At 46.0% G+C, this 16,460-nt stretch overlaps 1 protein-coding gene across 1 annotated transcript in view; it reads right to left on the reverse strand.

Moving 5' to 3' along the window:
• Positions 1-3,332: 3,332 nt before the first annotated feature.
• LMO7 (LIM domain 7) overlaps positions 3,333-16,460 on the reverse strand; it is a 99,101-nt gene continuing 85,973 nt past the window's right edge. Inside the window, exons 23-26 of the mRNA XM_068132386.2 lie at positions 13,793-13,858; positions 13,235-13,340; positions 4,203-4,299; positions 3,333-4,093 (exon numbers count right to left, since the gene is read on the reverse strand). Of these exons, the coding sequence (XP_067988487.2) occupies positions 4,053-4,093; positions 4,203-4,299; positions 13,235-13,340; positions 13,793-13,858 (310 nt within the window). The 3' untranslated portion in view covers positions 3,333-4,052. The remainder of the gene's footprint in view (positions 4,094-4,202; positions 4,300-13,234; positions 13,341-13,792; positions 13,859-16,460) is intronic.

The following is a 16,460-nucleotide window of genomic DNA, read 5'->3' on the forward strand; positions in this document are numbered from 1 at the left end:
ACAAATCTCACACTCTTACTATGTCTCTCCGAAAAGACCGACTGGAAAACCCTCCAATCTACTTTCTCAACAATCCTCTCCAAGAAGTTCTGTCGCTCAAGCTTTTGGGTCTCACTATCTGCCATGATCTTTCTTGGGAAAACCACATTTCCAAGATGGCCTCCAATGCCAGTCGCCGACTGGGCATCCTCCATCGTGCGAAGTCTTTCCTTGGCACAACTGAACTCCTCACCACATACAAGGCTTTCATCCGCAGCTCAATGGAATACTGTTCCCTCCTCTGGGCCGGTGCTCCTGCCTCACACCTAGCTCGAATTCACGCTGTTGAAACCAAAGCTTTCAGAATCATTGGAATCTCCTGTGATGAAGCTAACTCCGAGTGCCGTTCACTCACTCATCGCAGGCAGGTTGGTGGTCTTTCTGTCTTCTACCGACTTCTCTCCGGCCTTGCTCCCCCAGCTCTCTCTGTGCTCTGTCCCCCAAATATTCCTACAGGTCGCACAAGATCTGCCAGTAACCCTCTTATGGTTAAACTGCCAAAATCTAGGCTCTCTGCTCACCTTCATTGTTTTATTCCCCTTTTTTCCCACCTCTGGAACAAACTCCCCCACTCCCTTCAATCCCACTCCTCCCTCCAGGTCTTGAAAACAGCTGTTCACCACCATCTCTTATCTTCCCCCATCCAAAACCTTGATCTTTTCTACCCCCGCTAATTCACCTCAGATACACTTTTTCGAAATTCCAACTTCTTTCCTGGAAGTCCTTGCAGTGTCCATATGTTTTATACCTCTCCCACCTCCCCCCAAGCCGTCTCCCTCCCACAGTTCTCTCGATGTCCCTGCTCTCAAATGTTGTTTGTGTCCTTCGCCCTCTCTCCCCATCTTGTCTACCACTCCCCTTATTTTGTGTTTTGCTAACCCCCACTCTAGCAGGGAAAATGGCCTTAAAATGCATGTTGTGTTGTGTTGTCTTGTTTTCATCCATCACACAGGAGAATGTCTCTCAGAAGCCCTGTGAGATTTTTAGATCTTTGTACAATGGAATTTTAAACTTCATTCCGACCTCCTTTCTGACGGTATGATTGCATACACATCACTCAAGAAACACACACGCTTTAATCCCAGAGGATATAAATGATACCACGACAGACACATTCACGTTCATCCAAGTGTATCCACACTTTCTAAATGATGAGGACAACCACATATGTAACAACCCACACCCCAGAACACATCTATGACGGTTGAAGAAATTAAAAGCTTTTCAGCCTCTCCAGGGTAAAAGACCCAGGGGGTGGGGGTCCATTTGGCCCGTTACTTCTTGACTGCACCACCAATGGCCACTTTGGTCCTGTGCGGTGGTCGTTGCACACTTCCTGGAAGTTTTCAGTGTCCACATTTGCGACGTGTGGATATCACGTCGTTGTGACGTAACGCATTCGAACTTAGCACCCTTTTACACGGGGGTTGAATGGATGGTTCTTCTCCCACAATGAGGCTGAAGCACCAAGCCTGGTAATTTCACACCGAAGACAGATCAGTGGCCACTGTATTTACTGCTTCTCCTTGCTCCCTCAGCTCCCAGACACTTGCATTCTTGGAGTAACCACTTCCTGATTAAACTTCCAAAATCCCAGATTACTGCAAACTTCCTCTCCCCCATTTGTAAAACTGCCTTTCTGAGGCTCTTCAATCCCACTCTTCCCTCCAGCACTTCAAGTAGGCGGTGCACCATATCTTTTCTTCCCCACCTCCTCCCCTCACCAAAAAGGATTACAAACACAATGTCTACAACTGTATCGTTAGTATGCTCTACTTGATATAGTATTTACAGGTTGCCAAACAATTTTACAGGTTTCTCTAGACGCAAACAATGGAACATCTCCTAGATTGCCCTCTCTTACTAGAGCCTTGCGGAACAGACGACCTGAAAGCTCTCAACTCCTGTGCCAGAGTTGTGTTTTGCAGGTGGTGGGAAAAGTGTAGCTACACGAAAAATAAGGTGCCAAAATAACTAAAGAATGAAAATATTCCTACTCACCACAAAAGTTGTAAAGTTCAGGTTTCTCCGATGAAAGCAAAATGACAACAGATGCACAAACCCAATTTATTGGGGGGAAACGTTTACATTAATCAGGTAATAGCAGAGCTGATTGGCAATGTTGATAGGTGCTGGAAGAAAAAAAGGCGAGAAAGTAGGAGTGACAGGGCAAGAGAGGGAGAGAGAGGAGGAGTGACAGGGTGAGAGAAGGAGCGAGAGGAGGAGCGACAAAGCAAGAGAGAGAAGGAGCGACAGGGCGAGAGAGAGGGAGAGAGAGGAATAGAGAGGGAGAGAGAGAAGGGGCGACAGGGAGAGAGGAGGAGTGACACGGTGAGAGAGGAGCGACAGGGTGAGAGAGGAGCGACAGGGTGAGAGAGGAGCGACAGGGTGAGAGAGGAGCGACAGGGTGAGAGAGGAGCGACAGGGTGAGAGAGGAGCGACAGGGTGAGAGAGGAGCGACAGGGTGAGAGAGGAGCGACAGGGTGAGAGAGGAGCGACAGGGTGAGAGAGGAGCGACAGGGTGAGAGAGGAGCGACAGGGTGAGAGAGGAGCGACAGGGTGAGAGAGGAGCGACAGGGTGAGAGAGGAGCGACAGGGTGAGAGAGGAGCGACAGGGTGAGAGAGGAGCGACAGGGTGAGAGAGGAGCGGCAGGGCAAGAGAGAGAGAGAGAGAGAGAAGGGGAGGAGAGAGAGAGGAGGAGAGAGAGAGGAGGAGAGAGAGAGGAGGAGAGAGAGAGGAGGAGCGACAGGGCCAGAGAGAGAGGGGGGAGGAGGAGGAGGAGGAGGAGCGATGTGGTGAGAGAGGGAGAGAGAGTAGGAGTGACAGGGCAAGAGAGGGAGGAGGAGAAGGAGTGACAGGGTGAGAGAGAGAGAGAGAGAGAGAGAGAGAGAGAGAGAGGGGGGGGGGAGAGAAGAAGCAACAGGGTGAGAGAGAGAGAGAGAGAGAGAGAGAGAGAGAGAGAGAGAGAGAGAGAAGAGGAGAAGCAACAGGGCAAGAGAGAGAGAGAGGGAGAAAGAGAGAGAGAAAGAAGAGACAGAAAGAAAGAGAGAAAGAAAGGAGGAGTGGAAAAAAGCAAAAAGAGAAGTGCAAATGAAGAGAGCGATAAAGAAAACAGAATAAAACTCCAGTGGAAAAAGGAGATCAAAACACAAGTAAATAATATGCATGAAAGCTTCCCTTACACTGTAAGGCTTAGGGTTTACACATATGAGCACATTTTTCAAAAAAAAATCAGAAATATACAAATCTAAGATATGAGTAGTAATGAAAATGAAAATGATGACAAGACAAGCAAGGGGTGCAGGTTTAATAAGAGGGAATGAAACATGTGGGAGCACAAGTCAGTAGGGAAACCTCTCTTGTACCCAACACAGCAGAACCTGAAACACTTCCTCCTTCCAATCCTCAAGATCATGGAAATAAGCTTCCTGCATCACAATCCTTCAACCACGATGCATCTGACTTATTGGATCCAAAAAAAAAAAGTTGGTGAATGAGTGCAACTGCCGTGTCAATGTAACGAGAGGACAATTTTGCTCAATTTAGCAGCAGAGTTGAGCCTTGGTCAAAACCGAAATAAGTGTTAAAACAATCCTTAATTAAATTGCATAAAATAAAACATAAATCTTTTTCCCTCCCTTGGCAAATAATAGTAAAATAAACAATCCCAAATTCATCACCATACAATCACCCTGTTCTGTGCCGTTAACCCAAGCTCATTCCAAAGTGCCATAAACATCTAACGGTAGCCCAGGAAGACTCTGGGACGAAGCAACATTGCTGACGTAACCATCCGTGTTCAAAAAAGCAACAGGAATGGGAACAGCGAAAGCGAGAACTGGTTACAAATAATACTAATAATACTAATAATAACATTAATGATGATGGAAATTCAATTGCATTGTGAATGAATTCAGAATGTGCAAAGCAAATAGTGGGAAGAAAGAGAAGAGCAAGGGAAAATAAATCTTCATCGCTTTTTTTTTTTCATCCTCAGCAATTCCTCAACCGCTCAATTACAATGTACCCTCTCTTCCTTTGCACCGATGGAACCTGGAGGAAGGGAAAGGGGGAAAGGGGGAGAGGAAAGAAAAGAAAGTGAGGAGGAAGTACTTCATCCAATCCGGTCCAGTCTGCCAGAAAGAGTGTGCGACGTCCATACTATTGTCGCAGCAGTCCTTGCAGTGGAGGATGCCTTGTTGAAGTCGAACATCAATCGAGGATCCACCTTGCGACAGGACTTTGTGGCACACACCACACTGCCAGGACCGAGAAAGACAGTCAGACAAACAGTCGGACATAGTTCTCATAATACAACGAGAATGACATTCGGTCGAGGGCATATCTCTCTCTCTGCCAGGCTTAACAGTTTAGGTTTTGGATCCCACAGATCGGCCGGATCTGGATCTGGACCTGAATCTAAATGTAATCCACTTGTTCTTTTCACTGAACCACTCACTCATCCACCAAGTTTTGTCATAATTCGTCCATAACTTTTTGAGATATCGTGCTTATATCGTTTTTGGCCCCTTCTCTCAATAGTGACTAACCACTTTAAAATTCTTGTTTCTGGATACGGATCTTCAACAAAATGCAATAAATTCAACCACTTCAGATACTCGACCTGTCCACAGAGTTTTGTGTGAATCCGTCCACAACTTATTTTTAGATATACTGCCCACAAACAGATAGACAGATAGGACAGACAGGACAGACAGGACAGACAGGACAGACAGGACAGACAGAAAAACAGGGATGAAAACTACTTCCGTCACCTAATGTGGATTGAGGTTATGTTTTTATCCCTGTTTTTCTGTGTCTGTCTGTCTTTCTGTTTGTGGGCAGGATAGCTAAAAATAAGTTGTGCATCATTTGTACAATTTACAGCACATAAATCAATAAAAATCATAATCATAATCAAAAGCATAAAAATCACAGCAGTACAATTTGTGGTTTAATCTAGGACTTCTTGATCTCTTCTGCTCAGATCAAATAATTAATGTGGGTTTGCCAAAAAAAGGTCTTTAAATCAATTTGATTGTGACAGACGTATTATCAAGCCGCTATACCTAAAATCAATTACACTCGTTTATCATGTGTACTATAGTTCGTACCGTGCACGGTGAAAGCAATTGGACAACCTGGTTTATCCACACGCAGACTTGCGAACATCATGACAAACAGACTGAAATTAGACATCGAACTGACATCTCAAGAGTACAAGAATAAATGGTGGAGAGCAGAGTTGGAGAAACTTTCTTTGGCCGAGGGCTGCGACAGCTAGTGTTAAACTTGGTGCAGGCCAGATACATGTTTTGTGATTTGTTAGCTATTTAAACAGCACATGTACAGATAAGTAATGCAACTAATCGTTCGGACTCGTAACTGAAAAGCATGGAACTCTGAGTCAACCTTACGCTTCTTACCGCTCGCCTTTTTATCAACCGCAACTAAGAATAAAACTAAATATTCACTTATTTCACCACTTTTATCTCAAACTGACCAGACTTTTTACCCATGCACACAAAGTGAAAAGAAAACTCAGTGTTTTTAAGGACGTCATAAACAACACGAAGAACTAATGTAACGTATTAAATAGGGTGATGTAATAGACTGCGTAAAATGGTGGTAACCCCCAGAAGACTTATTTCTACACCTTAAAACCACTTTAAATATTTGAATTGAATTATAGACTTGAACTCTGTAGAACACAAATGCACTTCATAATACTTCGAAGAACCATTCTATACATTGATATATAGCATGGGAGGACTTTGGCATGCAGGAGTGTGCAGTATCGGGGTGAAGAAGAGGCCATCAATTTGGCCACGTACAATGCTGATTGATGCTGCGTTCTATGATCAATAAAGCCTCCTTCTCAAAGTGCGACTGAACGTCATCTTATTATAGTGTATAAGGGTGGTGCATAAAACTGCTTCAGTAGCGCTAAAGTTTCGGATTTTTTAAACGATCTTTAAAATCGGTATTCTATTAAAATTGAAGTAAAGAGTGGCCACAAAGTCCCGATGCATAATAGTGTGTCCTCTGCTACTCATTTGTTACCCTGCATTCGCGAAGCGAAAAGCAGGGTTAAGCATTCAGGTACGTACGTACGTGTGTGTGTGTGTGTGTGTGTGTGTGCCGTACTTGTGCCGTGTGCCGTGTCTGCATTTTAAAAATTCATTTTCTCAGCAACTGTTGATCCGATTGACATGAAATTTTCACCATAGGAGGGCCTCATTGTCAAGTACTCCGCTTGTGGAATAAGATATGTTAATGATGATGTCATCGGTACTTTAATTATGACGTCATAATTCGACAAATACAACACTTGTCCATCCGATCATTATTAATTTTTTTTCAGCAACTGTTGGTCTGATGGACACGAAATTTTCACCATTGGAGCGCCTCCTCCTTTAGAATATTTTAATGATAATCATGATATCATAGGTCATGTGTTACAGGCGCCATCTTGGAAAAACCAAAAAACCAAAAAACGTTGCACCTCTATCTCCAAAACCGCTCTATGAAAAAAATTGAAACATGGCTCATTGTAAATAACTCCATATGGGGAATAGGTGTTGTTAACGATGATGTCATTGATGCCATAATTATGACGTCCTAATTTGACAGGGACAACGCTTAGTCTGATCAGTTTGAAATTTATTGAGCGTGATCTCTGCAACAATTATATTAGAGAATATAAATTTATGATGTCATCGCTCACGTGATCTGGCAGCCATATTGGATCAAAAAAAAAGAAGTTCACAAACAGAAGAGTTGGCTCACACCAAGTTGACTGCGCAGGGTAAGTATTCTATGAATACCATGTGGTTTTATTTGTTTTCCAAGTACGGCCTCAGCATGACGGACACCAGTCAGTACATGATAGAAGAGACACTAATTACTTGTGTTGGGTTCACGACCACACGCGAGACTGAGCAAGTTTTGACGACATAAGGAAAAGATTTTTGCAGAGGTTCGGTAAGCCAGCTCCTACCCGTGACACGATGCGGGCATGGGAGAAGAAGGCTTTTTCAACAGGGAGTGTCCTTGATTTGACTTGATTTAGAGCAAGGTTCTTCTGCAGCAATTTCCCGCCATGAAATCAAGACGAAGCGTATTTTTTTCGGATGAGTGTGCTATTTACCTCAGCAATCGATCCAGGAATGTGTTTTTTTGGTGCAAAGAAAATCGTCATTTTTATGAGGAAATTGAACAGCATTCTCCTCATGTCATGATGTGGGCAGCAATTTCAGATCACTTGATCGGACCATATTTTTGCAATACAAGTGTCAATCACACTACTTATTTTAACAAGCTTCAGACATGGTTTGTTCCACAACTGCGGGAAAGAGGTCTCGAGGCAACAGCTATCCTGCAACAAGATGGTGCACCAGCACATTATGCTCTCGCAGTTAGAGAATATCTCGATGACAAATTCAGTGGACGATGGATTGGACATGGATCTGAGATAGTGTGGCCTCCTCGAAGTTTGGACTTAACATGTGACAACTCTCTTTGGGGGCATTGTGAAAGAGGAAATTTCTAATCTCCGCCTAACAACAGTTGAAGACCTCAAAACAGCTGTCAGGAGCTGCTTTTATGCAAACAGAAGAGTTTGCTTTTATGCGGGAGAAGGAGGGAGGGAGGAGCTGCTTTTATGACCTCCAACCCTCAACATGGAAGAAGATGTCCAGAAGAACATAGAGAAAAATTCAAATTTGTGTGGAGAATGGAGGGGAGTATACAGATAAATTCTAACTAAATTCTAACTGCGTGCATCAGGACTTTGTGGCCACTCTGCACATATGTACAATACTCGAACACTGCAGAGGGTATCGTGTTCTATGAACTCTTGAGTCTTAAAACAATTGTAATCTTTTATATATATATATATATATATATATATATATATATATATATATATATATATATATATACAGTGAAACCTTAACTTACGAGTGCACCAACTTACGAGTTTTCCGAGATATGAGCCGTCGCTCGGTCGATTTTTTGCTTTGTGATGCGAGCCGAGATCTGAGTTACGAGCGAGCGAGCTTACGCCACCCGCCACTAGGTGGCCCAGCGAGCGTTCAGTTCACGTGGTTATCTTGCCGTGCAAGCATCTCTGCCGTATCGCTGTTGCTTTGTTTTCGCATTTTGTTTATTTTGGAAAATTTCTTAGTTTTAACCATGGGTCCTAAGAAATTGAGTGCCAAGGGCAGTGCTGAGAAGAAGAAAAGGTTGATGTGCTTGGATATAAAACACGTAATCGTCGAAAAACTTGAGCGAGGTGTGCGTGTTGTCGACTTGGCGAGGCAGTACGATCGTAGTACTTCTACGATATATACGATTTTGAAGCAGAAGGAGTCGATAAAGGCTATAACGCCAGCCAAGGGCGTTAAGATTATTTCAAAGCTCCAGACCTCTGTCCATGAAGAGATGGAGAAGTTGTTGTTTGTGTGGTTGACAGTGTCAGTAAATACAGTGAGTAAATACAGTGAGGAGTGTGAGTAAATACACTTAATAAAACCAGTTTATTTCTTTACATTCTCTTTTATTATGTACAGTATATACGAGGTCGTGCTTGTTTATACATTATTTGTTATTTATAAAGTACATTTTTCTTATTTAAAAACACGTAACAAAAAAAATTGGTGTGTTTTTTTTGGCGGGCTGGAACGGATTAATAGCATTTCAATTCATTTTAATGGGGAAATTTAATTTGAGAAACAAGCAAATTGAGTTACGAGCTCGGTCACAGAACGAATTAAACTCGTAAGTCAAGGTTTCACTGTATATATATATATATATATATATATATATATATATATATATATATATATATATATATATATATATATATATATATATATATATAAAAGCAAAATGTCCATTTGTTTGTTTGTTTGTTTGTGAACCGACTCCTCTGAGCTCCCACGGTTAATTGGCACAAAACTTTGTAGGATAACACCTTTTACCACCCTGCACCATAATAGGGGTTTTAAAAGTTATTTCCTCACAGTTCATAACTTAAAACCATCCAAGCCGCCACCTGTCACCATGATCTCCGAGGGTCGATCCACAAACACAAGTTTTTATAAAAAGCCTAATTTTTATCTATTTCAACATGGATATCAATATAATGTTTGATGGTGAGCTCCGATCATCAAATATGTTATCATATGTGAGAAACAACTTAATTAAGACGTTACCATGATCAGTAAGTTCGGCAAAGAAGGAGTCACGTGACCTCTCAAATGCGCTAATTATTCAAAAACCGAAAATAGTACAACACAACCTATTCATCATTTTAAAGGAAATTTTACTGCTCATCTAACATCACTCGCAAGAGGGAAAAATAGTTTGTAGAAGAAAGGACCCACGTGACGCCAACTCCAAACCATCACGTGACAACGGGTGAACCTCCAACGATTACCTCATCCTCACAACAAGGTGAGTTGTTGTTTTGCTCTTTATTTGGGATCATACTGCTTTGAGCTCCCAAGGTAATCACAATGAAACATTCTACCATCAGATTTTTAACCACGATGTACCTGAATAGGGGTTTTATAATGTGATGAGGGGGTCATTTGGCCTGTTATTGTCGTGTTGCATTCCCAAGTTAATCTATTTACGAACCTGAGGTATTTTCTTCACTCCAGCTTCACTTCCTTTTATGCCCTTTAGACCCATCTAGACCCTTTACACCCGTTACACTACACACTATAGTCCCCTTTGACCCTTTACACCCCCTTAGACCCTTTACACTCCTTAGATCCCTTCAACCCTTTACACCCCTTAGAACACCTTTAGACCCCTTTTAACCCTTTACACCCCTTAGACCTCTTTAGAGCCTTTACACTCAGATATTCTACACCCCTTAGACCCCCTTTGACCATTTACACACCTTTAGACTCCTTAGACTTTTACACCCTTTAGACCCTTTCATACCCATTTCGACCCTTTTGAGACGTATATATATATATATATATATATATATATATATATATATATATATATATATATATATATATATATATATATATATATATATACACACCTTTTGACACTTTTCAGACCTATTGACTTTTTAAGACACTTTGGCCAATTTTGACCCCTTTTGCTCTTTCGTCCTTAGACACCTTTAGACCCCATTTGGCCCTTTTAAGATCATTGATTCTTTAAACATTTTAGACCCCTTTATGACCCCCAAAAAAACTTTAGACTCCTTAGATAATTCGAAAGATATTCCTCCCAAAATCAGTTTTGCCGATCTTTTCCGTGCACGATTCGCGTCGCATCACACGATGATGAATCTAAACTGATATCTCAAAGTGAAACTGATGTTGAAATGTGAAACTGAAACTACTGATCTATGGATCATTGAATGGGAAACCAAAATGAAATGCTGTGGGAAATTGCTGAAAGCAAAGCTATGGTGAATATAGAGAGAGGGGGGGGGGGGGGGGGTGGGGGAAGGTCTGAGCTGAAGAAACGATGTGGAGAGGGATAGGTGCCTGGAGGTGGTCGGTTGGTATGGAAAGAACTTCGGTGATCTTCCATCAGGCTGTCGGCCCAAAACATGCCGAAAACGTGGGAGGGAGGGTGGGAGGAAGTCTGGTGGGAGGGAGGGTGGGTGGAAGTCTGGTGGGAGGGAGGGTGGGTGGGAGTCCGGTGGAAGGGAGTCCGGTGGAAGGGAGGGGGGGTGGGAGTCCGGTGGGAGGGAGGGGGGGTGGGAGTCCGGTGGGAGGGAGGGGGGTGGGAGTCCGGTTGGGGAATCCCGTGGGAGGGAGGGTGGGTGGGAATCCCGTGGGAGGGAGGGTGGGTGGGAATCCCGTGGGAGGGAATCCGGTGGGAGGGAGGGTGGGTGGGAGTCCGGTGGGAGGGAGGGTGGGTGGGAGTCCGGTGGGAGGGAGGGTGGGTGGGAGTCCGGTGGGTGGGAGTCCGGTGGGAGGGAGGGTGGGTGGGAGTCCGGTGGGAGGGAGGGTGGGTGGGAGTCCGGTGGGAGGGAGGGTGGGTGGGAGTCCGGTGGGAGGGAGGGTGGGTGGGAGTCCGGTGGGAGGGAGGGTGGGTGGGAGTCCGGTGGGAGGGAGGGTGGGTGGGAGTCCGGTGGGTGGGAGGGTGGGTGGGAGTCCGGTGGGTGGGAGGGTGGGTGGGAGTCCGGTGGGAGGGAGGGTGGGTGGGAGTCCGGTGGGAGGGAGGGTGGGTGGGAGTCCGGTGGGAGGGAGGGTGGGTGGGAGTCCGGTGGGAGGGAGAGAGGGTGGGTGGGAGGGAGAGAGGGTGGGTGGGAGGGAGGGAGCGTTGGTGGGTGGGAGTCCGGTGGGAGGGAGGGAGGGTGGGTGGGTGGGAGTCCGGTGGGAGGGAGGGTGGGTGGGTGGGAGTCCGGTGGGAGGGAGGGTGGGTGGGTGGGAGTCCGGTGGGAGGGAGGGTGGGTGGGTGGGAGTCCGGTGGGAGGGAGGGTGGGTGGGTGGGAGTCCGGTGGGAGGGAGGGTGGGTGGGTGGGAGTCCGGTGGGAGGGAGGGTGGGTGGGTGGGAGTCCGGTGGGAGGGAGGGTGGGTGGGTGGGAGTCCGGTGGGAGGGAGGGTGGGTGGGTGGGAGTCCGGTGGGAGGGAGGGTGGGTGGGTGGGAGTCCGGTGGGAGGGAGGGTGGGTGGGTGGGAGTCCGGTGGGAGGGAGGGTGGGTGGGTGGGAGTCCGGTGGGAGGGAGGGTGGGTGGGTGGGAGTCCGGTGGGAGGGAGGGTGGGTGGGTGGGAGTCCGGTGGGAGGGAGGGTGGGTGGGTGGGAGTCCGGTGGGAGGGAGGGTGGGTGGGTGGGAGTCCGGTGGGAGGGAGGGTGGGTGGGTGGGAGTCCGGTGGGAGGGAGGGTGGGTGGGTGGGAGTCCGGTGGGAGGGAGGGTGGGTGGGTGGGAGTCCGGTGGGAGGGAGGGTGGGTGGGTGGGAGTCCGGTGGGAGGGAGGGTGGGTGGGTGGGAGTCCGGTGGGAGGGAGGGTGGGTGGGTGGGAGTCGGGAGGGAGGGTGGGTGGGTGGGAGTCCGGTGGGAGGGAGGGTGGGTGGGTGGGAGTCCGGTGGGAGGGAGGGTGGGTGGGTGGGAGTCCGGTGGGAGGGAGGGTGGGTGGGTGGGAGGGAGGGTGGGTGGGTGGGAGTCCGGTGGGAGGGAGGGTGGGTGGATGGATGGGTGGGTGGGTGGATGGATGGGTGGGTGGATGGATGGGTGGGTGGGTGGGAGTCCAGTGGGAGGGAGGGAGGGTCGAGGTCCGGTGGGAGTGAGGACGGGTGGGAGTCTGGTGGGATGGAGGGAGGGCAAAGGGCTGGAGGAGGGAGGGCAAAGGGCGGGAGGAGGCAGGGGCCATCGCCAGTTACCTTTGCTAGTGTAAAATATTTCTTATACATACTTTTATCTCGAACTATAATCCTGTGCACTGGCAACAAGATGTACTAAGATACAGAGCACCTTTGTGGTTGCAAAGCTTGTCCTTCCTGTCCTCCTGCCAAGACTGATGATTATGGTTATATATAACTTATGAGGATGAAAGAAATTACATTTCTTTGGAAATAAATAGTGACTTTTCACATTCCCACATAATAATAATTATTATTATTATTTTCCTCGTTGTTACAGCAGGTGCATCGAGCTGTTGAGGCAGTCTCATTGGCTAGGCCGCTGGGGGTTACAACCTGGATGAGTCAGCACTCCGATGCAGGATATTCAACTGCAAGTGCAGAAATACATAATATGCTCAGGTTGCCGGCGATATCTCACTTGCTCTTCATGAAGGACGTTGTGGGGTCCTTAACGTCCACCAAGTAATGCTAGCAAACAGGACACCAAATATAAGGTACATCAAAGGGACGGAGCACATCAAAGATGATTTGCAGTCTGGCTTGGCAAGCGATAACTAGCCGATTGGTAATGGAACAAACCGCTGGCTTAGTAATAGAGCGTGGACCCGTATAGTACAACAGAAAATCTTTTAGTGGGGATTCAGAGGAGCATCCAAGTAGAAAACGGGAAAGCATTGGGCCAAAACATTCATTTCATACAGTTATAAGATGAACGAAAGATATACAGGGTTCATCAGTCAACGCTTAAAACAAAAAAAAATACGTTGCTTCACACCCAAAGACTTATTGGCTCTAGCTTAGTAGGATGTGTCATCATCACCAACTCTGGTCTTGCCAACCCACCATACCTTGAAGCAGTCGAGGTGGAAGAAAGCCTTCAGCGGTTCGATAAACATGGCAGATCCACGACCTATCTCCTCCTTACAGGCGCAGCACTGTTTTCTACCTGCAACCCTGTATGGGCAGCCATGGTGGAGACAAAGGTATGCTCGATAGTGACATCGTCCAAACCTTTTGGAAATAATCCCTCATTTTGAATACGTAGTGCATGCTCATAGACGAGTGGGGTGACCGAGGGTAAAAGGTAACGCAATGACAGTGGGGCAGTGACAACAATCAGGGGTCATCTGATGTTCCTTCCATAACAGTGGCTGTTTATCTATTGTCCACCCTTTTCAAACTTCCATTCTATATTTACATCCGTCACTGGTAAGTTGATGATAAGTGTTGGTCTTAACAGATATTCAAATAATGATCTCCAAAATCAATAAATCCTTCTTCACCTCCAGCATTTGTTCAGATTACATGACATGACAAAAGAGCTCTGTGCATTCACATGATGAACATCAAATTGGGTTTTGAAAACACACGTGTGTGGAATTTCGGAATTAACCCGATACCCTCACCTGTCTGGAGAAAGCTCCAGAGATCTTGTGTTGTCAATCATGTCAAGGTTATCACTAGAAGTCGTCCTACAGGCATTGGAGGAAAAAAACAAAAGCAAGACAAGAACAACAAGCTCAAAATGACATTTTCAGGACAACTACAGACAAGATCATCACAATCATAATCATCAACATCTTGGTCAATAATAAGACTATTTAGCACCGAATTGTAAGTGGGTGGAGAGGCGCCACACATGTTATTTACCAGAGACAACACAGTATGTCAAACCCACCATGTATCAAATATACAAGGTGGAAATGCTTGAACATCACTTTCTCTTGTCTGTAACACAAAGCTGTGGGGCAGCGTCATTCGTTGAGAGCGAGACTGGGTCGCTGATGCATGGCATGCTCCCTGTAGTTAGGGCAGGAATTTGGAATTTGGTCAGGGTGCTGGCGATAGCTCGCCTACTCTTCGAAGGACACCGTGGGATCTTTAGCGTCCACCAACTAATGTCGGCAGACTTATCGTCCATCCGAGGGACGGCACACGCATTGATGAATTTCACAGTTTCCGAGCAGTAACACCTGGAGATGAAAAAGGAACCATGAGACACCAAGTTTAACATTTTTTAATCTTCCATGCTTGTTCTAACACATGCCAGTTATCAAACTCAGGATTATAACCAATTTAATCCTCCAGGGGTAATCAATTCAACCAAACCATCGGTGCAGCAAAATGGCAGAACCACAAGGCAAAACAAGTCTCGAACAATTAGTAATTTAAGCACACAAAACAGGTTCTGGACAAACAAAAAAATAGACAACAAACAATTATGCACAATAACTTATTGTAAACTAAACTAACTCCATGCTTTGGGCAAGTATGCATACAGTTATCCATCCCAAACTAAGCAGGAGCTAAAGAACCCCAGGCTGTGGTAGACTGGTGCATGATGGCACAGTGAGCAGGGCAGATAAATCGTATCTAGCGTGCGCAAGCAAGCAACTACATTCTTACCGGCAGACAAGGGACGTGCAACGGTGCAAATGGATCGACTCGTGTACACTAGTAAAATGCAGGATATCTTGGTGGATGCAACTACATACGAACAGTTAATCTCTGATCCGACTACAAAGGAGGAACGAAGGTTAAACGCGCTGCTTGCCAGAATTAAATCAAATGGAAGACTGTCGGCCAAGGTATCCATATATGTTATACAGCAGCAATGGAGTGGCTCCCAGGGCCTATAGGCTACAAAAAGTGCACAAAGGCATCCCACTACGACTCTGTCTCATGTATTAATGGATTATATGCCTTTCCCAAAATTTTGGCCAACATTCTGAAGCATTTGGGAGGAAAACAGAGCGATCCTTGTACAATAACACCGCCTTTGCTGAAAGAGTGAAACAGGTCACCATCAAACCACATGAGTTCATGCTATCTTTTGACTGCATCTCGTTATTTACCAACATGCCCATAGCCCTGGCAAACGAGATGGTGAACCGGTGCTTCTTGAAGATGATCGGTGGAAACAGACTGCGGGTGCCTTAAGCCCAATGGACGTTGTGCAATGTCCTCGCTGCTCGCTTCTCTTCCACTTACTTTGCCCGTGGCAAAGTATATTACAAACAGGTTTTTGGCATGGTCATGGGCTCCCCGGTATCGGCCGTGGTCACCAACATGTGAGGGAGGATTTGCAAGAACGCAACATTCCATCCCTACTAGTGCAGCCCAGTGTGTGGTTCCATTATGTGGATGACATATTCATCGACCCACCGATACGGTGGACACGAAACATGACACAAAACAAAGTCCAAGTTTATGAGCTTCCTACACCTCTCCACTGGCAGTTTGGCCAACTCTTCTTGTGCAAACTGCTCCAATTCTCCCAGATTTGAAGGGTGCCTTCTCCCAACTGCTGTTTTCAAATCCCCCCACAGGTGTTCAATGAGATTTAGATCTGGACTCATTGCTGGCTACTTCAGAACAGTCAAGCATTTTGTCTTGAACCATTCCTGGGTGCTTTTTGAAGTGTGTTTGGGGTCATTGTCCTGCTGCAAGACCCATGACCTTCAACGGAGACCCAGCTTTCTGACACTGGGTTGAACATTGTGCTCAAAAAGGCCTTGTTAATCTCCTGATTTCATGATGTCATGCACACATTCAAGGCACCCAGTGCCAGAGGCAGCACAGCAACCCCAAAACATCACTGAACCTCCTCCATGTTTAACTGTAGGGAAGGTGTTCTTTTCTTTGAAGGCTTCATTTTGTTTTCTGTAAAAATAGAGATGATGTGCTTTACCAAAAAGCTCTAATTTGGTCTCATCTGTCCACAGGACATTCTCCGAGAAGGATTTTGGCTTGTTCAGGTGTGTTTTGGCAAACTCCAGTCAGGCTTTCTTTTGTCTCTCTCTCTCAGCAGTGAAGTCCTCCTGGGTCTCCAACCATAGAACCCCCTTTCATCGAGTTAGTGACGGATGGTGCAAGTTGCAACTGTCGTACCTTGTGTCTGAAGGTCAGCTTGAATCTGTTTGGCAGTTGATTGAGGTGCTTTCTCTACCATTCGAACAATCCTTTGCTGCAATCTTCGATCAAGTTTTCTCTTGCGGCCACGTCCAGGGAGGTTGGCTACAGTGCCATGGGCCTTAAACTTCCTGATATAATTGCATACGGTGGACACAGGAA

Source organism: Myxine glutinosa, chromosome 12 (assembly GCF_964187855.1).
Source record: "Myxine glutinosa chromosome 12, kmMyxGlut1.1, whole genome shotgun sequence".
Classification (NCBI taxonomy): domain Eukaryota; kingdom Metazoa; phylum Chordata; class Myxini; order Myxiniformes; family Myxinidae; genus Myxine; species Myxine glutinosa.